Consider the following 23,397-nt stretch of genomic DNA (forward strand, 5'->3'; position numbering starts at 1 on the left):
CTGATTTTGCTATCTGGATTTAAGAACCATGATAGTGGGGTAGGCTACTCTGTGGTTAAGTAATTTACAAAAATGTATGTACTGACACACATAGCAATTGCAATTTCAAAACCGGATTACTTGGGAACTGCTTATTGTAGGCCTACAGAGGCATGCTTTCCTCATATTCGGTAAGGTCTGCTGTTTATTGTGAAATGGAGTTTGTCATGTTTTAAGTGAAGATTTTGTGAGATATTTCACCCAGAGTAATAGATGCGCAGAATGCAAATATGGTTAAATTTCATACAATGTTAACCATTTATCACAGCAACCTGGCACTAATATGATTGGGTCATTCCACGTCAGTTCAACCAGGGCCCACGCACTTAGGTCTCAAAAAATTCTGAAAAAATTACCAGGTGTACCTATGTTACCCAGGAGACACACTGTAAAATTACTCTTATGTAAGATCAATACTTTCCAAGATACAGCCAGTTTTATAGGGGGAGGGGGTGTCGATTTTGCTCGGCCTCTTTTTTTTGTCAAAGTTCACAAGCCCACAGCGCAAGAACTAAACCATGTAGGAGGCTCAAATTGTGCATGCTGGTACATAAATAGGAATAGTATGTAGCAAAATCGTCACGTTTGGTCTGTATAATCCTGCATGGTCATAGCTGTCCCTCAAAGTTGATACAAATTTTATTGGAGTTTTTGGCTGGGCTCTGTTTAAGCCTTCAGAAGACATATTTTTACTCAACATAGGCTCTTGATTTATTTTTCTTACGGAGATAAGTAGAAACACTCTGACAAAAAACAATGAACAGAAAATAAATCCCTTCAGGGTCTGAACAGCAGACCTCACAAGTCTGAAAAATCATTTTGGTTATCATTTTCAGAGCACCCAAACACCTTGTGGGAATATACAAAGATTTTTTAAATAGGTTTTTCTTTATTCTCCATGATCCCTTCTTTTTGAAAACACCAATTTGACTTGTCTTATGCAAATCTTTCTTTTTTATTTTCCACCCTGAACATGGGCAAAATGCCCCATTGACAGAAGTCCGTCTAGATTTCTAGGCTAGGTATTTGGTATTTTATTTTAAAATAGGCTACTTCCTGATGTATTTTTGCCCACCCCTGGTATAATTAGTAGAATGTATGCTTCAGGAAGGGTTGACAACAGAATTTAACTTGCTGAATAAATAGTTGTATGGGATTTTATAGACTGCTTAACCAAATGTTATGGTAACTTGTTCTAGCTATCATGTTCTGGTCGCCCCCCCGGTCGTGGTGGGGGGCACAAAGGCCACATGTCATGGCACCAAGGCCAAAAGTTAACTATACAGTAGTAGGCTATAAAAATGATCAAAGTTGTATTTAGCCTAATCACTGCAGTAGACCTGCATCACTGTATGAAACTTTACAAAAACATGAAACATGACATAAATCATCTGATCATCTAATATTTACAGATATCTAGGCTACATTTAACATTTATTTTATTTTTGGACTGTTATGAAATCACGTATTGAACAATTTAAGCACAGCTCAGCTTTAAGAAACTCAAATAGCCTAGATGCATGCTTAGCATTTTGTGATCATTAAGGCTACTTTCACAAACTCTTAGTCAGTTGTCCTCTGATTTTAATATTTACAGATATCTAGGTGATATTTGTAACATTTATTTTGCCCGTTGTGAAATCATGTACAACAACTTAAACACATTGTAAAACTTAAAGCCCAAATTTGGAGACATCCATGCATGTTGAAATTTGCTGCAAATTCAAAAGTGGATTACTCTGGAACGGCTAAGTGTACTGCTTTACCCCTTTGTGTTCGGTAAGGTCTGTCGTTTATTCTCATATATGGTCTGTCGTGTTGAACGAAGGGTTTATGAAGTATTGCACCGAGATGAATGGGAGATTGGCGCAGAACCTTTATGATTTAATTGAATTGTGTGTGTGTGTGTGTATATATATATATATATATATATATATATATATATATATATATAATCAATTGTATGTGTGTGTATATATATATATATATATATATATATATATATATATATATATATATATATATATATATATATATATATATATATATATATATATATAATATATGTGTCAATTGTGTGTGTATATATATATATATATATATATATATATATATATATATATATATATATATATACAATTCTCGCGAACCGTTCACCACAGCAATTAGCGGCTAACATCGTTTAAATGCTGAGAAAAAGCTCTTTCATATGATGTGATACTTGTGATGTCTGTGTGATGAGTAGGCTACTTCGTGAGTAGTTTAACTGAAAAGAATGGGTGAATTTGGACGCACAGCAGAATATTGAAAGAAGGGGGCACCAAGGCCACCGTGGCCTGTAAACCTCAGATTTTCAAAGGGGCATCACGGCCAACGCAAGGGGCAACAACGTTCATGGCCGTCGTGGCCGCCGTAAAATTTCTACCCTGCCCTAAATGTATTTAAGCTATTCGCTAGTGATCATGCGTTTTAGCCAAAAATAGGACCCATTATGTCTTTTTCACTGATCCAAGCACTTCAACACAAAAATGAAAAGTAACTTGTAATTTGAGTAACTTAATAACAAAGTACTTTTTTACTTTTACTCAAGTAGGTTTGTCCAATTGGAATGTTTACTTTTACTCAAGTAGATTTTGAAGCAAGTAATTGTATTTGAGTATACTGCCACTGCTAATACCCCGTGTGCTCTAATACCCCCCTGTGTGCTCTAATACCCCCCATCTGCCCCGTGCCCATCTCACCCTGCAGTGAGTTGAGGATGCAGAAGAGGTAGAGGGCGACCAGGTTGGTGTGTCCGTAGGAGAGGAAGGCCAGTCCCCAACTGGAGCCCAGCAGGCAGGTCAGACCCAGCACGATGAGCACACTCCCGCAGGACAGCCCTGTGCCCGCTCCTGCCCCGGCGCCCGCCACACCACCCCCGCGCTGGAGACGCAGGATACGCCAACTCACTATCACCAGCACACCAGTGTTCATCAGGAACACCAGGCTGAAGAACGTCAGGTTCAGCGTATACGCAAACACCTTACTTCTGATCCAACAGCTACACACACACACACACACACACACACACACACACACACACACACACACACACACACACACACACTTGTGCACGCACACACACACGCACACACACACGCACACACACAGTGAGAAAGACTTTCAATCAATCATGACAATCTTGAAGATGGCTCTGAGTTTGAGGGTGTACAGTGTACTCTCTCTCTCTCACACACACACACACAAAACGCACACACTCACTATTTATTGGTAGAGTCCTCGGTGCCCACAAGACCATAGGCAATAGAACCATCGTCCAGTTTCACCACCATGGACAGGCCGACCACCACAGCAGGGACACCTGAGACCAGAACGCCATGCCACAGGTATGAGAACACAGGTATAAGAACACAGGTATGAGAACACAGAACACAGGTATAAGAACACAGGTATGAGAACACAGGTATGAGAACACAGAACACAGGTATGAGAACACAGGTATGAGAACACAGGTATGAGAACACAGGTATGAGAGCACTGATATGTGAACACAGGTATGATACAGGTATGAGAACACAGGTATAAGAACACAGGTATGAGAACACAGAAAACAGGTATGAGAACACAGAAAACAGGTATGAGAACACAGAACACAGGTATGAGAACACAGAATACAGGTATGAGAACACAGTTATGAGATCACAGAACACAGGTATGAGAACACAGATATGCGAACACAGGTATGAGAACACAGATATGAGAACACATGTATGAGAACACAGGTATGAGAACACAGAACACAGGTATGAGAGAACACAGGTATGAGAACACAGGTATGAGAGAACACGGGTATAAGAACACAGGTATAAGAACACAGAACACAGGTATGAGATCACCGGTAACACATGTAGTGTGTGTAATAAACCACAAGTAGTGTGTGTGCTTTACCCCAGCCAATGAGAGAGAGTTTGAGCATGTAGCGTGCGTAGTACACGTTGAAGACGCGGATCAGCATCAGGTAGAGGTGTAACGCCTCGATGGCCATCCAGGTGAAGGAGCAGAGCAGAGCGTACTCGATGACCACGGCCACACACACACACACAGCCACGGGGTTCTGGTGGGCTGCCCATTGGTTCATCAGGAAGGTGAAGTTCAGCAGGAGCAGGGCTCCACTCAGAGAGATGTGTATCTCAGAAGAAGTGTCCTTCCAGGACTTCCTACACACACACACACACACACACACACACACACACAAACCAAAGCCATATGTGCAAAATGATGTATCATGTAACAGGCAACTGGTGGATAAACACTAAGCCAAAGGATGGACAGAAGTTGTTAGATAAACTACAACTTCACAGTTTAACTGAAGAGCTGGAAAAAGTGCCATATACGGGCTCACACATCTTAAGCATCTTAACTCTTTCTGCTAATACTGCACTGTGTTGTTTAGCATGGAGATGAGATGATTGGCTAGATCTGATGGGATAGATGCAAGCAGAGATGATCTGATTGGCTAGATCTGATGGATCTGATGGGATAGATGCAAGCAGAGATGATCTGATTGGGTAGATGCAAGCGGAGATGATCTGATTGGGTAGATGCAAGCGGAGATGATCTGATTGGCTAGATCTGATGAGATAGATGCAAGTGGAGATGATCTGATTGGGTAGATGCAAGCGGAGATGATCTGATTGGCTAGATCTGATGAGATAGATGCAAGTGGAGATGATCTGATTGGCTTGACTGTAAGTGGAAGAACTCTGATTGGCTAGAGGCAGTGCTGGAAGTGTGCACTACTAGCAGATGGCACTCTTAAGCGTACCTGCACTTTGTCTTGCACATTGGCAGTCCTCCTAAGTTGCCGGTACTCATTTTGATGGAGCAGTCGTGGCCTACTGGTTAGGGCTTCAGGCTTGGAACCGAAGGGTTGCCGGTTCGATCCCTGACCAGTAGGAACGGCTGAAGTGCCCTGTAGCAAGGCACCTAACCCCTCACTGCTCCCCGAGGGCCGCTGTAGCAAGGCAGCTCACTGCTCCAGGTTAGTGTGTGCTTCACCTCACTGTGTGTTCACTGTGTGCTCTGTGTGTGTTTCACTAATTCACAGATGGGATAAATGCAGAGACCAAATTCCTTGTATACTTGGCCTAGAAACCTGATTTACATTTACATGTTCTGTCATCTCCAAATCAGGTTCCGCGTGCTCTCTGGGGCTGATGCAGTAAATTCCCAGGAGCCTGGCGCCTCGTGACACTCACCTGTTCCTGTAGCCTCTACTGTAGCCTCTACTTGTGCAGCTTTCTATCGTTACGAGGCAACAAAGAGGCTACAGAAGCATCAGCACAAGTTCTTCAATCACTTCTGTGATTTGGGAAAATTCCGTAAAAGTCCTGGCAGACTAACTAAGTTAACTTTTTGCTCTGTGTGTCTTGGGTTTGATTCCTGTGAGGTGTTTTATTCTTAGTGAGTCTTATTTTCTCAGTGATTAGTTTATTTGGCCAGGATAATATGTTGTGCTACAAGGACTGGCTGGTTGTGGGCAGTGATGCGGGGATGACTGACCTGAGGATGAAGTAGGTGAAGATGGAGATGGAGCAGAAGAAAGCCGAGAGGCCACAGCCGATGTAGCTGAGGTAGGAGAGGATGCTCCAGTGCTCTCCCAAATGCTCCTCCAGGCCTGGGATCTGACCAGCAGGGGAGGAGACAGAGCACAGAGACTTTACAGACGTGTGTGTGTGTGTGTGTGGTGTGTGTGTGTGGTGTGTGTATGATGTGTGTGTGTGTCTATGTGTGGTGTGTGTGTATGATGTGTGGTGTGTGTGTGTGTGTGTGTGTGTGTGTGTGTATGGTGTGTGTGCGTGCGTGCGTGCGTGTGTGTTCCCATCGTTGTGCCCTTGCGCAAGGCACTTAACCCCCAAGTTGCTCCAGGGACAATGTAATTCCTTGTAATGTAATTGACATATGTAAATCACTTTGGATTAACCCTTATGTGCCTAACCATCTAACAAATCTTCCCTGTAGTGCTGACAACATAAGCTACAGTTTGATATGATTGGTTAAGAGGTTTGATATGATTGGTTAAGAGGTTTATGGCACAAATATTTTTGGATACTTGAAGATGAGACATGAAAGAGTAATATCACTTCAGTCGATGCGTTTGACTTGACTAATAGCGCGTGGTGGTGCCCCCTCTACCCCTTGGTGCACTACGCACAGTGGGTGATGCGCGTCCCCCCTCTACCCCTTGGTGCACTACGCACAGTGGGTGATGCGCGTCCCCCCTCTACCCCTTGGTGCACTACGCACAGTGGTGGTACTTTTACCTTGTATGTTTTATGTTTTCTTTTTTATTCTTTTACTTTTTAAACTATTCTTTGACTATTGCCCTTCTATGCTTTTTATTAGCTATTCCTGTTTGCTTTTGTTTATGTAAAGCACATTTAATGACCTCTGAGTATGAAATGCGCTATATCAATAAAGTTGACTTGACTTGACTTGATTATCTTGCTAAGAAATACAATGAAAATTCATTTTTATGTGAATAAAATTAAATTGACATATTTTGGATATACATTTGGAAAGGATTTTCAAAGACTGTTCATCACTTTATCAACATTACCACGTGTACTGTACTCATCATTTGATAGAAGTGATTTGTCTGATTAAAATGGTATGTGTGTATATGAATGTATATCCCACTGATACTATGTAATATACTCAAGCAATACGTTTTTGTGTGAGGAGGTCATCCAGCACCAAAACTGTAATGTTTGGCAAGGGCACGAAAGAGTTAAAAGTGCTAAATTAATATACACACATATATATATTGTGTGTGTGTGTGTGAGAGAGAGAGAGAGCTAAATTAATATACATATCTATATCTATATTGTGTGTGTGTGTGAGAGAGAGAGCTAAATTAATATACATATATATATATATTGTGTGTGTGTGAGAGAGAGAGAGAGAGAGCTAAATTAATATACATATATATATATATATTGTGTGTGTGTGAGTGAGAGAGAGAGAGAGAGAGAGAGCTTTACCAGGAGCAGAGAAGGGAGTCATGTGATCACACTGTGTGTGTGTATATGTGTGTGTGTGTGTGTGTGTGCGTGCGCGCGCGTGTGTGTGTGTGTGAGAGAGCTTTACCAGGAGCACGGCGAAGGGAGTCATGTGATCACACTGGCACTGCACCAGCAGACTGCTGTGATTCTCACTGTTTAGAATCTTCATCTCACAACCACGACTGCTCCACCGCAAGCCAGTTTGACGAGCTGATACACACACACACACATACATGCACAAACACACACACACACACATATACATGTACACACATATACATGTACACACACACACACACACATATACATGTACACACACGTACACACACACACACACACTCATGTATACATGTACACACACACACACTCATGTATATATATACACATAAATGCACGCACACATATTCTGTGTGCACAACATTCTGTGTGATCAGCTAACTTGATGAATGTATTTTTATTTGTATATTGGTAGCATATTTATTGTGTTTTATGTAAAGATAGACTGACTTACTAAGCTCATCATAATACTGACAGGATAAATTATATGTTGTATTTAATTCCTATACCAATAAGTGTAATTTTTACACACACACACACACACACACACACACACACACAAGCACACACACGCACACGCACAGACACACACATGCAAGCAAAAACATGCAATAAAGATAAGTGCTGAGTATTTGTCCATTGAGATCTTGCTATGGGGCCTGTATTTTTAAAGTGATAGAAAGTAATTAGCAATTACTGCAAAACAATGCAATTTTGAATCATTTGACCATCGCTGTCAACACTCACTTTTTTGCCAGGTTTCTGACATATTTTTGCTTCTCTCCCACTGTCTTCCTGTTTTAATATTTTCCTGTAAATGTCCCATATTTGAATACTCTCATAACATTAGCCCTACCATCGGACCTGTCTTAAAACTCTCATAACATTAGCCCTACCATTAGCAACATTAGCCCTACCATCGGACCTGTCTGTCACTGTAGTGCTGTCCTATTGCTACCTCTATTGCCTTTCCAGTGGAACAGATGTTGTCAAAGCATAAAAGCATCTTTGCGCGTGGTTCAAGGTGCGAACACGTACGACTCAAGAGTGATATTAGGCTCTTGTTCTTTTGTGAGAACACATCTTGACGCCAATCGGTAAGCAAAATCACGTTAGAACTAGCTTCACACCTCGTTCAGTTTATCCAGTGGTAGACCTAGCTTCACACCTTGTTCAGTTTATCCAGTGGTAGACCAAGCTTCACACCTTGTTCAGTTTATCCAGTGGTAGACCTAGCTTCACACCTCATTCAGTTTAGACCTAGCTTCACACCTTGTTCAGTTTATCAAGTGGTAGTCTGTGAATTCTTGCTGTTAGCAGACGGACAGCAACAGAAAGCCCAACATTGAAATATTTCCCATTTTTTTGGGGTTAGAAACCTGGGAAATCTCCCTCATTTTCAAAGCTCAATGTTGACAGCAATGCATTTGACACTGAAGGGGTATTAGATCAGGGTATGTTGACACTGAAGGGGAAATTAGATCAGGCTACTCACTTTAGAGTAATTGTTTGGTTCCACCCAGTCACATACATCCACAGTGAAGGTCATGCTTAGCAGGGTCTTCAGTGGTGTGGGAGGCTTGTCCAGCAGTTCCACTCGAACCACGCTGGACACCAAGTCAACATCCTGACTAACCTGAACCAGGCCGACATGGACAATGAGTGCACATAGGTAAAGAGCTCTTTTCCAAAACAATATAAATCATTTTTTTGAAAACATTAACAAGTCATGTTTAGTAACACAGCACCCCCAGTGATCTATCCACATGGAGCGGCTGCTAGGAGACTGATCTATCCACATGGAGGGGCTGCTAGGATACTGATCTATCCACATGGAGGGGCTGCTAGGATACTGATCTATCCACATGGAGGGGCTGCTAAGAGGTTTGCATCAACGCCTCCATGTATCAATGGAATGCTTCTTCACCCTATGGAGTTTAAAACCTGCCAGCTGAGATGGTCTGATGAGCCAGTGCATTTTTATTTCACCGATCTAAACATATTTGTTTACATGCATCACCACCTCAGCACAACTAATCTGAGAACAGTAAGAATACATTCATCACCACCTTAATCTGAGAACAGTAACAATACATTCATCACAACTAATCTGAGAACAGTAAGAATGCATTCATCACCACCTCAGCACAACTAATCTGAGAACAGTAAGAATACATTTATGATACTCACAACTAATCTGAGAACAGTAAGAAAGAATACATTTATGATACATTCATCACAACTGAGAACCATTTATGATACCCACAACTAATCTGAGAACAGTAAGAATACATTCATCACAACTAATCTGAGAACAGTAAGAATACATTCATCACAACTAATCTGAGAACAGTAAGAATACATTTATGATACCCACAACTAATCTGAGAACAGTAAGAATACATTTATCATACCCACAACTAATCTGAGAACAGTAAGAATACATTCATCACAACTAATCTGAGAACAGTAAGAATACATTCATCACAACTAATTTGAGAACAGTAAGAATGCATTCATCACCACCTCAGCACAACTAATCTGAGAACAGTAAGAATGTACTGCAGAATGCAGGGCAGGAAAAGTCATGTGACACACTTCTGTGTTCTTTTCCTTGCAGCAGCCCTAACATCATGTGAAATGTCCATGAAAGCAATGACGCTAAAAGAAAGTGCTGGAAAGGCTGAAAGTCTGCTTTGGAAGGTTCGGACATGTCCTCCCCCAAATGGTCCATGAATAGTGACCTGTCCCAATGAACTGCTGTGGAGAAAGAAAGAACTGCTGGAGATGCAAAGTGGCTGAAAGTCATAGTGACCTGTTTGGAACTGGTGTGGAGATGCATGTGACCTGTCCCCCGTGGAATCCTGGAGATGCATGGCCCTGTACCATGAACTGCTGTGGAGATGCATAGTGACCTGTCCCCCTTACCGTGAACTGCTGTGGAGATGCATAGTGACCTGTCCCCTTACCGTGAACTGCTGTGGAGATGCATAGTGACCTGTCCCACTTACCGTGAACTGCTGTGGAGATGCATAGTGCACCACTGCAGCTTTCTGTCTGTCCTCAGAGGTGTTCTGAAAGGCTTCCAGAGGAATCAACGTCTCCACAGGGTTGTGACCTGGGACCACCTGCAAAGACAATACATCTCTCTCTCTCTGACCACAATTTGTCTATGAGCATGGACAACAGATAAACACGTGCAATCTCACAGGGCTAGATACGTTACATGCATTCTGTGTATTGAATTCCATACAGTAGGTGTTTAGATGAATGTTTGTCAAACTCCCACAGATGTTGAAAAAACAATGTTTCAAGGCCAGTCCACACTGTCAATGATAAGTACAATGATAGAGGCAAAAAACACATTTTGAAGTGTCCCTTTAGCTTGTAAGAATGGCAGCCTCCACATTGTATGCTATAACAGTACCATATAAAGAGAAAACTGTTATTAGGGATCACTTTCACAGGGATTTTGTGAACAATTGACCCCTTCATGGTCCATGTCACAGGAAAATGTGTGCACATATTGGGGTCAGAAAAACTACTGTATGAGTGGACTGAAACGCCAAGGAAACGTCAAGAGAAATGCCTACTTTTTATGTGTATACTCACTGGGCTTGTCAACCAAATAGCCGTATATGGCCAGCCAATGACTCTCTGACCACTTTCTAAGACAGAACGACGACAACTTGTCAAAATAAAAGTCCAACAATCACAAAGCAGCATTGTTTTGAATTTGCCTCCAATATTTCATAAAGGATACCATTAATTTAATCTTTCCAGCCTTTGTAAATATTTCATGAATATCTTATGAAGTCTACATCGAATGTCACTTTACTATACAAGTTGTGAAGTATTCGTAATCACTGAGTTTAACACTGAGGTAAACTAGCCTACATTCAGCTGACCCGTATTTGTGTAACCAGGAACGGTTGGACATTACCAGTAGAAAAAGATGAGAAATCATCTGCAAAGGTTACATCATAAAACAAATACATTTTTATGACACAAAAAATATTTGCTAGACCATGTCCTGTCTTTTTGGCACTGGAGTAGCCCATTGACTCAGGTGTGATGTGATCAGGTAAGAGGTTTGGAACAAAAACGGCAATGCTGCTTTGCGATTGTTGTACTCTTATTTTGACAAGTTGTTGTCGTTCTGTCTTCCACATTCATGAAAGGTTTGGTATGAATGTTGACTCATGTCTCATGAAACAGTCATGAATGCTTTATGTGCAGTTTATGACAGCTGCTATGAATGTGTTATGAACTCACCCGTCAAGTAAAGTGTTACCGAATATGGTCATATAGTCATTTTGCTCACACACTGTTACCCTATATTCTTTTATTTGAGATAGCCTAGGCCTACTAAGAACAAAGGAGTCCTCCTCCAGCCCTGGGGACACATGATGCAGTAGTATGCTTGACCCTGGGGACACATGATGCAGTGGTATGCTTGACCCTGGGGACACATGATGCAGTAGTATGCTTGACCCTGGGGACACATGATGCAGTAGTATGGACACTATCCTTCTGGGTGCTCTTTGTATCAATTCTACAATAGGATGTAGTTGTAAATTGGAACCCCATTGGACATTACAGGATCTAAGGGCTGATCGTAACTTAAAATAGTGAAAAAGTGAATGAGTAGGGATACCATAATGAGAGACCAGGTCACCAAAACTCAATAATGAGTCTTCTCCATTTATGTCATTTAGTATATGTATATCTGTATGCACCCATGGACCTTGATTAAATGTTTTGTTCCCAGAAAGTAAACATCGATTTGGAGAGTGTTTGTGCCATTTTACTTCCACACCCAAATATCTTTCTACTATTTTGAAGGTTTTCAACAAATAAGATACAATGGGGCCACACCGTAAGGACGATTGTCTAGCTGAAATACCTGAAAATAAGTAATCTTGAAGTCTTATTGGAGCCACAAGAGCTCTTTCAATTTCAATCCAGGAGGTTTGTGCATTTAAGTTAAACCAGTGCCTACTATGCTGTAATATAAAGGACCAATGATATAGCTTAAAATGTGGGAGGGCCCAACCTCCTTGGAGTTTGGGTTGTTGTAACATTGACCATTTTATCCGTGGACGCCTCTTATTCCATACAAACGACCTAAGCAGAGTATCAAGTTTTTTCCAGTAATCCACTGGAGGGGGCAGAGGTATCATTGAACTAATGAAATTAATTCGGGGCAAAACATTCATTTTAACGACCGAAATTCGACTAGGTACTGATGATGGCAGTGGCATCCATCTATTGATATCATTTTCTAGTTTCTTCAAAATAGTGCAATAATTGATCTTGGAAATAGCTGACAAAGTTGATGTTATCTGAAGAGCTAAATAGGACACTTGGTCAGCCACCACAATGTCAGATGGAACAGTCAGCTCATTTTTGTCCACATTGAGGAGCATGAGAACTGATTTTTTAAAGTTGATTTTAAAGCCTGAGAGTTTCCCAAAATTGTCCAGCATACTCATGATCTTTGGTAAGGAGGTCTGAATATCAGATATGTAAATCAATGTATCATCGGCATAAAGAGATATATGATGCTGTGAAGGACCTATTGTTATTGGCATTGAAATATTATTTTGACGAATAAACTGGGCCAAGGGTTCAATTGAAAGATTAAAAAGAAGAGGAGAAAGAGGACATCCCTGCCTCGTCCCACGGAATATGCTAAATGGGTCAGAGGAAATCCCACCAGTAAAAACTCTCGCAGATGGGTTAGCGTATAAAATTTGGACCAAATTTGAATTCTTCCAGGGCTCTCCATAGGTACTTCCACTCCAATCGGTCAAATGCATTTTGTGCATCTAGAAAAACAATCCATTTGGGGGAATATGTTTTCCCTGTCTCATCAATAATATGAAGAAGCCGCCTTATATTATCAGATGCTAGACGCTCTTTCATGAAGCCGGTCTGATCCATGTGGATCAGCTTACCCACTACTTTCTCAAGGCGTAAGGCCAGCGCTTTGGCATATATTTTTAGGTCTGCACTTATTAATGAGATGGGACAGTAATTTGCACATTCCATGGGGTCTTTGCCTGGCTTTGCTAACAAGGTTTTGAGTGACATATTAATATCTTTAAGAAAGCTGCCATTATCTAGCATAATTTAGCACATCCAGCCATAATGGTCCCAGTATTTCCCAGCATGTCAGAAATAATTCCGCTGGGAGCCCATCAATTCCAGGGGAACGACCTTTATTAGTAAGCTTTAAGGCTTGGTGAAGCTCTTCTAATGTAATTGGGGAATCTAGCTTTTCAAGTTCATCGGAAGAGAGACCTGGAAGCTCAATGTTTTGAAAAAAATCATCAAACTGGTCCTGGGATGGTGAGAATTCAGATGAATATAAGTTTGTAAAAAAGGTCTTGAAAGTATCATTTATAACAGGTGGTGCTGTTACAGTCCCTTTAAGAGGATTGCGGATAGCAGAAATGGACATTTTATTCTCCTGTTTCTTGAGAGTCAATGCAAGGAGTTTGCTTGGTTTACTACTCTCCGAATAATACTTATGTTTGGTTATATGCATTAAGTATTCAACTCTTTGCTTGACCAAATAATTTAGTTCTGACTGCTTAATCTTGAGTTGAACATCTTTTTCTTCAGAGTACCTAGAATTCAACTCCCTTTCCAAACTTTGACACTCTGACTCCAAGTCTTTTATTCGGATTGCTTTCAATTTCTTAAGATGTGTACAAAAACAGATGGCATTGTTTCTTAAGAAACCCTTGACCACAGCCCATACAAACATGGGGTTAGAAACACTACTGATATTAATGTCAATGAATTCTCTTAATTTCAGTTTTAATTGAGTGAGATATTCTTCATTCTGAAGGAGAGTTGTGTTGAATCTCCACCTTGTTGGCGTCCTATGCATGGGAAAGAAGTCAAAAGTAGCAATAACTGGATTGTGGTCTGACATGTAGCGTGGACATATATTGACTGATTTAACATACTGACCCAGTTTTGATGATAACAGAATAAAATCTATTCTAGATTACATTTTATGAGCAGCTGAATAATAGGTAAAGTTTTTGGTAGTTGGATTATTTATTCTCCAAATATCTATTAAATTCAAACTCTTAGAAAAGTGCTTTAAAGACTCCGATGCAGTGGCTTGAATTGTTGAAATGTTGGCATGAGACCTGTCTAAGTTTCTATCAAAAAATGTATTCATATCTGCTCCAATAATTAAAAGGTAGTCGTTCAAAGAAAGCAGCTCTTTTGCTAGATTTGGGAAAAACCTCCCTGATGTACCAGAGCTTATTTTTTCAATTTGTAGAGTTAAGTTCCGTTTCATTAGTATCAGGACACCTTTGGTGTGAGAACCATCTCCAGAGGCGACGATGGGTTTATAATGCTTATTTTGCGTTCTAGTTACATCTTTTGGTCTAAAGTGCGTCTCTTGCAGGAGCGCTACATCAACGTTATGCCTATGTAGAAAATCTAGAACACTGGCGCGTTTGAAAGGTGAATTCAGCCCCTTGACGTTAAGGGATAATTTGGTGTGGTTACCCATTATCATCGAATATTAAACGAAACTAAAGAAACATGCTTCTAGAAAAAACAGTGTACGAAAAAGCATTCTGACTAGCAATAAACGTTACATATTCAGACAGCTGAAACATACAAGTCTCCATGTGTTGGCTCATGTGTGGCCGCAGCCACACCCCCACCCCTCCCTCAAACCCCTCTATAGCTAACGTCCGTGACATTCACGAGGCGAAGTCTATTAACAATGAACTTGCGCCTATCCTACCCCTTGAACAGAAATAAAACTAGTCGAGTGTAGTTTAACTATAAAGGAAACGTGGTGGTAGAAATTAAAATCACTGAATCATAATAAAAGAGAAAACATACAATCCTGCTTGGATTTGATACAGCAAAAACGAAGCGCCTCAACGCTAGTCAAATTCAATACAACTGAGGATATTTTCCTGACCTTCGTAATAAAATACCCTAGGCTAACTAGATAATCAGTGGAACTGCATTTGGTAACATGAATTGTCCCATTTGTGTAAACTGAACAGGCTAACATAGGTTATACCACACAATCAAACCAGACCATCAGCTCTCCATATCAAGTGTAACTCGCTCTTCGGATCTTGGCCCTGTAGCTGGTTCAGCTGGTGCGATTGGATCAAAACTGGTTAGCTGGTTTGGTTCAGATCTGACATCATAGCATGACATAAACTGTTCGGCATCTTCAGCAGAGTGGAACGATTTAGTTTCGCCGTTGATTTTAATCCGCAGAGTAGCTGGGTAGATCAAAAATGTGTCTATTCCCATCTGGCGACAACGGGCTCGTACTCCTTTGAAAGCATTTCTACTTCTGCTCAGTTCAGTAATGCAGTGGTTAGCTTCTCTTTTTACTTGACGAACAGAGCCTTGGAGGCCATCTACTTTAGTGGTTATAGCCTCAACTTTAGCTGCTTGGCAGTCGATATTGTCTTGAAGAGAACGTAGCAGGGCTCCGTTCTCCGAGATACAAGCGCTGAGAGGCGACAGTGCTTTATCTAAAGTCTCTGTTAGCGTGGCACTTACCACCTCTCGCAGAGTCTCTCTTTCTGCCTCCACTGTCTGTTTGATTAGCAATGCTATATCCTCATGTGGCAAACTAGCCTTGAAGCGCTTATTAACAACTTCATGCTGTTTTTGAGGAGAACTCGCAGGATTTTTGTTCGGCATCGTTCACCGAAATGTAGGTATTGTGTCTGAAGTCAGAACTACACTTTCAAAGTAATATGCGTCAAAAAAGGTTAAGATGCAGCAGGAGCTCAGTGTGGCAAGACCATTTCGCAGCGTGGCTCACCGGAAGTCATCTTAAACACTTTTTATAGTTTAACACGGTTTTAAACTTGTGATGAGATTAATACGTCACGTGACCTCTTAGGCTACTCCCCATTGCTGTGACATTAGCACCTCTGGTTTACTGTAATCTGCTGCAGTGTTTTACCTTCATCTCAGTTGCTGTGTCTTCAAAGCTTTTCAGAGGGCACCTGTATGTGTATATTAGCTTAGTCTTGACAAAGATGAAGTTTAAGGCATCTCATCAGCCAGCGGCAAGCGGCAAACATAGCGCAACGCTCAGACCATAATACGTTCTATCTCGTTCCTAAGCAACACAAACAGTTTGTTAATTGAATACGCTTGCGTTGCGCTTTGAAAGTTAGCTAGCGTTATGCCACCGTTGCCACCGTTCCACTGACGAACCGTAGAGAACAATAGCAAACCTGCCGCTTGCCGCTGGCTAATGAGCAGCACTGAAACAGCTCTCATTAAAGTTTCCAATGACATACGCCTCAACACAGATTCAGGTAAAACATCAGTCCTAGTGCTACTGGACCTTAGTGCAGCATTTGACACTGTTGATCACAATATTTTACTACACAGACTAGAACACTGGGTTGGATTTACAGGCATAGTTATCAGCTGGCTAAAATCATATCTACAAGAAAGGAGCTTCTTTGTTGCCATCGGAAACTGTACCTCAACACCAACGTCCTTGACCTGTGGTGTTCCCCAGGGGTCGATCTTGGGGCCACTATTATTCAACCTCTATATGCTCCCACTTGGACAAATCATTCAAAATAATTTGATTTCATATCATAGCTATGCAGATGACACACAAATTTACTTAGCTCTATCACCAAACGACTATGGTCCTCTTGAATCTATGTGTAATTATATTTGGTAAAAATGAGGAAAGACTTAGGGTTGCCACTCTCCTTGACACAAAAGGGTTTAAGGCAAAGGATACTGTTAAAAATCTTGGTGTATTAATTGACAGTGATCTAAATTTCAACAGCCACATGGCGATAACTAAATCAGCTTTTACCACCTCAAAAATATTGCCAAACTCAGAGGGCTGATGTCAAAACATGACTTAAAAAAACTCATTCATGCATTTATCTCCAGCAGAGTTGATTACTGCAATGGACTGTTCACAGGCCTTCCTAAAAAGACTATTAAACAGCTTCAGGTGATACAAAATGCAGCAGCTAGGACTCTAACAAAAACTAAAAGAACTGACCACATTACTCCAATTCTTAAGTCCTTGCACTGGCTTCCAGTAAGTCACAGAATTGACTTTAAAGCACTATTGCTTGTTCATAAATCAGTTAAATGGAGCAGGACCTAAATACTTGTCAGACATGCTTCAGCAGTACACACCTTCTCGTCCTCTCAGGTCCCAGGTGAAAAACCTGCTAGTAAAACATACAGTTAGAACTAAACATGGTGAAGCAGCTTTTAGCTGCTATGCGGCTCAACTGTGGAACCAACTTTAGGGATGACATTAAAAGGCCCCAACTGTAGCCAGTTTTAAATCTAGACTTAAGACCAAACTGTTCTCAGATGCTTTCTGCTAACTGTGCCGAGTTACAAATTCTGAATCTGCCTTGATAATTATTCTACTTTGTCTTATATTACTTTTTTTTACTACTTTTGCCTTTGTTTTTGCTTACTAATTATTCTTTATTTTTAAATGATTTTACTTTGTGTTTTATGTTTTCTTTTTATTATGATCTTTACCTTTTAACTATTCTTTGACTATATTGCCCTTCTATGCTTTTATTTGTTATTATTGTTTGGTTTTGTTTATGTAAAGCACATTGAATGACCTCTGTGTATGAAATGTGCTATATAAATAAACTTGACTTGACTAATGAAAGACCAGAGCGGTAGAAATAGATCAATGTTATCCCTTAACAGCCCCACATAATTAGTCTGTGTTGAGCTTTAAAAAGCAAATATTTGGCAGGATCTTACTCACCATTATAGACAGGATATCATAGTTCCGGCTTCCAAGCAGTTTAACTATGAATCAGCTGATCCTGTGTGAGTACGGTTCTGAAACGCAGCTCAGCTAGCATAAAGCTAACTGACAGAGCAATAGGCCTGATGTGTCTGTGCCTGTCAGTCTGTTTCTATACCGTTGGTGTCTGTATGTGTCTGTGTGGTCTGTCTGTTTCTATACCGTTGGTGTCTGTATGTGTCTGTGTGGTCTGTCTGTTTCTATACCGTTGGTGTCTGTATGTGTCTGTGTGGTCTGTCTGTTTATATACCGTTGGTGTCTGTATGTGTCTGTGTGGTCAGTCTGTTTCTATACCGTTGGTGTCTGTATGTGTCTGTGTGGTCTGTCTGTTTCTATACCGTTGGTGTCTGTATGTGTCTGTGTGGTCTGTCTGTTTCTATACCGTTGGTGTCTGTATGTGTCTGTGTGGTCTGTTTCTATACCGTTGGTGTCTGTATGTGTCTGTGTGGTCTGTCTGTTTCTATACCGTTGGTGTCTGTATGTGTCTGTGTGGTCTGTCTGTTTCTATACCGTTGGTGTCTGTATGTGTCTGTGTGGTCTGTCTGTTTCTATACCGTTGGTGTCTGTATGTGTCTGTCTGTTTGTCTTTCTCACCATTTGAGATGTTGCATTGATGAAGTTGTCTTGTGTGCTGCCGTTCACTCTAGTAATGGTCATGACTATATCCACCAAGTCGTGCTCCACGGGAGAAGTAGTTATCAACGTGTCCCTGATGACATTATGAATGATGTGGTTTTCCACACTGCAACAGTCAGGAGGGAGAAAAGCACAAATGGGAAGAAGTGTCTGGGAACCATAAACACATAAACACATAAACACGTCTTTATCAAACCTCTTTACTCACCCAGTGTAGAAGTCCACTAACTTCATCTCATCAAAGTTATTGGAGCAAATCCTTTTTACATTCAGAGTTCTTTTCAGGTCTTCAACTGTTGCATTTTGATTGTCATTTTCATGTAGAAATGCAATAATGTTCTCTTCGGTGCACATGATGGTGAAACAGGACAGGTTTGAGCCTATGGGAGACCACAGGGCAGAGGGGTCAGGCCAGAGACCACACACACACACACACACATGCACACACACACACACACACATGCACACCACACACACACACACACACACAAATGCACACCACACACACCACACACACACACACACACACACACACACACACACACATGCACCACACACACACACACACACAAATGCACCACACACACACACACACCACCACACACATACACCACACACACATACACCACACACACACACCACACACACACACACACACACACACACACACACACACACACACACACACACACACACACACACACACACACACACACACACACACACACACACACACACACACACACACACACACACACACACACACACACACCACACACACACACACACACCACACACACACACACACACCACACACACACACACACACACACACACACACCACACACACACACACACCACACAGGGAATATTCAAACGTCATTGTTGAGCAATTTGGACAGCCCTAGTGCAGACTGCGCACACTAACGTTATGATTAGATGGCATTAAAAGACTGCGGTGGGGGAAAGCTAGAGTTCCAAATTGTATACATTTTCCAAAATGAACTATGCCTATATGTCCGTCTTCGTCATAGTTCAATTCATCCCTTTTGTTTCTAATTTGCGGATAGGCCGATGGTATAGTAAGCTTGTTTTTATGCTGGCAACAAAACAAAAGGGTTCGCAAATGTTATTCTTTATTGTGAATGCGTACCGCCGGGGCAATAAAGAGAAAGAAGTAGGCTATGATTTGAAATGTAAGCTGACTGTTGTCAAATTTGCCAAATCAAATACGGGAGAAACAATATGGTTCATGGTCTCTCATGCTGTTTCATTCATGCTGAAAGGAAGGGAGAATGAAACATTAAGCACGTTCCACTTTTGCATAAATAATTCCTGAACGGTTTTGATCAGGGCTGATAATGCAACTGTATTTGATAGAGTACAGATGTAGGCTAGGTTGCTAGTGACAAAATATGAGCTTTCAGTGTGATAGGATCTCTTTGTAAATTATTTTTGATTAAAGCATGTTTCATCTGTTATCTCACTCAATGAACATCTCAACACTAAATGAATGATGATCGTAATTGTCATCGGATAGCCTAGTCATATGGGTAGACATTCAATGTGTTTGAAATAATTCATTTGATAATGTTTTCCATCTTTGCAGATGAAACGTTTTGTGTAAAAGGGAATTAAGGCCTGTCCCATATAGACGCCTGTGTCTAATACTGTCCCATATAGACGCCTGTGTCTAATACTGTCCCATATAGACGCCTGTGTCTACTACTGTCCCAGTGCCCGCAGTGTTTGAACAAAGAAGAAGAAGAAGAATGGAAGTGCATAGTAAATGTGTTTTGGGCATGTTGGGTTGTTTTGGGCATGCTGGGTTGTTAGATGTGTAATGGAAGTGCATAGTAAATGTGTTTTGGGCATGTTGGGTTGTTTTGGGCATGCTGGGTTGTTTTGGGCATGCTGGGTTGTTAGATGTGTAATGGAAGTGCATAGTAAATGTGTTTTGGGCATGTTGGGTTGTTTTGGGCATGCTGGGTTGTTTTGGGCATGCTGGGTTGTTAGATGTGTAATGGAAGTGCATAGTAAATGTGTCTTGGGCATGTTGGGTTGTTAGATGTGTAATGGAAGTGCATAGTAAATGTGTCTTGGGCATGTTGGGTTGTTTGGGCATGCTGGGTTGTTAGATGTGTAATGGAAGTGCATAGTAAATGTGTCTTGGGCATGCTGGGTTGTTTTGGGCATGCTGGGTTGTTAGATGTGTAATGGAAGTGCATAGTAAATGTGTCTTGGGCATGTTGGGTAATATGTGTTGTGTTGGAGATTAGAAGAGACTAGCAGACAATACCTTGTCCCTCATATTATATGTCACCCTAACCCAGACAATACCTTATCCCTCATTTTATATGTCACCCTAACCCAGACAATACCTTATCCCTCATTTCATATGCCTATGAGCCTTAACAACAAAATCAACTTCACACATTATGTATTTGTAAACAACTTTGTTACTGTTTTGTATTGCACATCGCTCACCATGTAAGTAGAAGCTTGCGCATTTGTTATGATGACACACATAGTTGGGGTCAGTCAGGTTCACCAGAGACGCATTCCCACCGGAACACTGGGCATAACATGGCCTCCCCATCCAACGGCAGGTGAAATTTTGCAGGTTGTTAGTGACTTTCAGTTCACACGTGGATATGTAGACACTAAATCCATCTGTCTCGTTGTTGTACGAGATGTTCACTGGTGAACAAAGAAAAGGTCTTGGAGCTTTGCCACATGTACTGCAAGCTGGCACATATTAGTTTGGAAGACAACACCTCAATTAAAGACACTTTCATTCACAGCAACATGCACCTGACGTGGTGAGTGTGTAAGGGGGTATGGTGAGTGTGTGAGTATGTGAGTGTGAGTATGGTGAGTGTGTGAGTATGTGAGTGTGAGTATGGTGAGTGTGTGAGTATGGTGAGTGTGTGAGTATGTGAGTGTGTGAGTATGTGAGTGTGTGAGTATGTGAGTGCGTGAGTATGGTGAGTGTGTGAGTGTGTGAGTATGGTGAGTGTGTGAGTATGTGAGTATGGTGAGTGTGTGAGTATGGTGAGTGTGTGAGTATGGTGAGTGTGTGAGTATGTGAGTGCGTGAGTATGGTGAGTGTGTGAGTATGGTGAGTATGTGAGTATGAGTATGGTGAGTGTGTGAGTATGTGAGTGCGTGAGTATGGTGAGTGTGTGAGTGTGTGAGTATGGTGAGTGTGTGAGTATGTGAGTATGTGAGTGTGTGAGTATGATGATACCCAATTGTATCTTTCTGTGGAGCCAACTAACCCAGATGGCCTTTGCTCCCTCACTGCATGCCTAACCTCCATTAATCAGTGGATGAGCAAAAACTTTTTGAAACTAAATGATGACAAAACAGAGGTACTTCTGGTTGGACCAAAACTAAAAGCGAGATATTATTCTTAGTAATCTGGGGAACTTGGCACACCAGGTCAAACCAAAAAGTAACAAGCCTCGGTGTCATCTTAGATGCAGAGTTAAGTTTTAAGCCCCATATCAGTAAAGTTACTCAGACAGCCTATTTCCACTTGAGAAACATTGCCAAAGTGCGGCCCTTTTAACTCAACAAGATGCAGAAAAACTAATTCCGCCTTTATCACTAGCAGGTTAGACTACTGCAATGCACTTTTCACTGGTCTTCCCAAAAACATCTAAAGAAATTGGCACTCATACAGAACTCTGCTGGCTAGACTTTTTAACTAAGACTAAGAAAGAGAACACATCACCCCTGTGTTGGCTGAACTGCACTGGCTCCTATTTCCTATAGAATTGATTTTAAGGTTATGTTAATTACTTACAAAGCTCTGAATGGCATAGCACCTTCATATATCTCTGAGCTTTTAATATCTTATCAACCACAAAGGAAACTTAGATCATCAATTCTAATCTTTTAATCATTGCCCAAAGTGCTCCACAAACAAAGTGGAGAAGCTGCGTTTATCCATTATGCCCCAAACTATGGAACACCCTGCCTCTGTACATCAAGCAGGCGAGTTCAGTAAATATTTTAAAAAGATCTGAAAACATACCTGTACAGGAAAGCTTTTAGTTAACTCATCTTATCCTGTAGACTACATTTTCAGATTATTCTACATCTGCTACTATTGGAGGCAGCCAGCCAGAAACAGATGGGCTCCCCTATTAAGTCAGGTTCTGCTCAAGGTTTCTTCCTGGAATATGGGAGTTTTTCCTTGCCACAGTTGCCATATGGCGTGCTTGTGGGGGTAAGAGGGTTAAGGCTGCCAGTCTTATGGCGTCATTTTCTATATTTTTGATATGTTGCTGAGTATAACATAAACAGCAAAGAAAAGTGATTGATAATGACTGACTGACTATTATTGTGTTACATGCTTCAAATGTAAAAGCACTTTGAGCTGCATTCTGTGTATGAAAGGTGCTATACAAATAAAGCTTTATTATTATTATTATTATTATTATTATTATAGTATGTGAGTGTGAGTATGGTGAGTATGTGAGTGCGTGAGTATGGTGAGTGCGTGAGTATGGTGAGTGTGTGAGTATGTGAGTGTGAGTATGGTGAGTGTGTGAGTATGTGAGTGCGTGAATATGTGAGTGTGAGTATGGTGAGTGTGTGAGTATGTGAGTGCGTGAGTAGGGGCTTTATGTGTGTGTGTGTGTGTGTGTGTGTAGGGGACGCTTTGTGTGTGTGTGTAGGGGGGTTACTGTGTGTGTGTGTGTGAGGGGAGCTGTGTGTGTGTGTGTGTGTGTGTGTGTTGGGGGAGGTGGG

General features: G+C 41.2%; 1 protein-coding gene across 5 annotated transcripts in view; it reads right to left on the reverse strand.

Moving 5' to 3' along the window:
• The window catches only part of LOC125286025 (adhesion G-protein coupled receptor G2), a 51,915-nt gene that overhangs the window by 7,608 nt on the left and 20,910 nt on the right, over positions 1-23,397 (reverse strand). For 3 of the 5 annotated variants that reach the window (XM_048230675.1, XM_048230673.1, XM_048230677.1), the window contains 11 exons: positions 21,124-21,336; positions 18,845-19,016; positions 18,595-18,742; positions 10,172-10,288; positions 8,656-8,796; positions 7,615-7,663; positions 7,189-7,313; positions 5,602-5,723; positions 3,988-4,256; positions 3,301-3,400; positions 2,781-3,079 (listed from right to left, as the gene is read on the reverse strand). In XM_048230675.1, coding sequence (XP_048086632.1) covers positions 2,781-3,079; positions 3,301-3,400; positions 3,988-4,256; positions 5,602-5,723; positions 7,189-7,313; positions 7,615-7,663; positions 8,656-8,796; positions 10,172-10,288; positions 18,595-18,742; positions 18,845-19,016; positions 21,124-21,336 — 1,755 coding nt within the window. The remainder of the gene's footprint in view (positions 1-2,780; positions 3,080-3,300; positions 3,401-3,987; positions 4,257-5,601; positions 5,724-7,188; positions 7,314-7,614; positions 7,664-8,655; positions 8,797-10,171; positions 10,289-18,594; positions 18,743-18,844; positions 19,017-21,123; positions 21,337-23,397) is intronic. The other 2 variants (XM_048230676.1, XM_048230678.1) reach the window with 2 other exon arrangements.

This window comes from Alosa alosa, chromosome 21, assembly GCF_017589495.1.
Source record: "Alosa alosa isolate M-15738 ecotype Scorff River chromosome 21, AALO_Geno_1.1, whole genome shotgun sequence".
NCBI lineage: Eukaryota > Metazoa > Chordata > Actinopteri > Clupeiformes > Clupeidae > Alosa > Alosa alosa.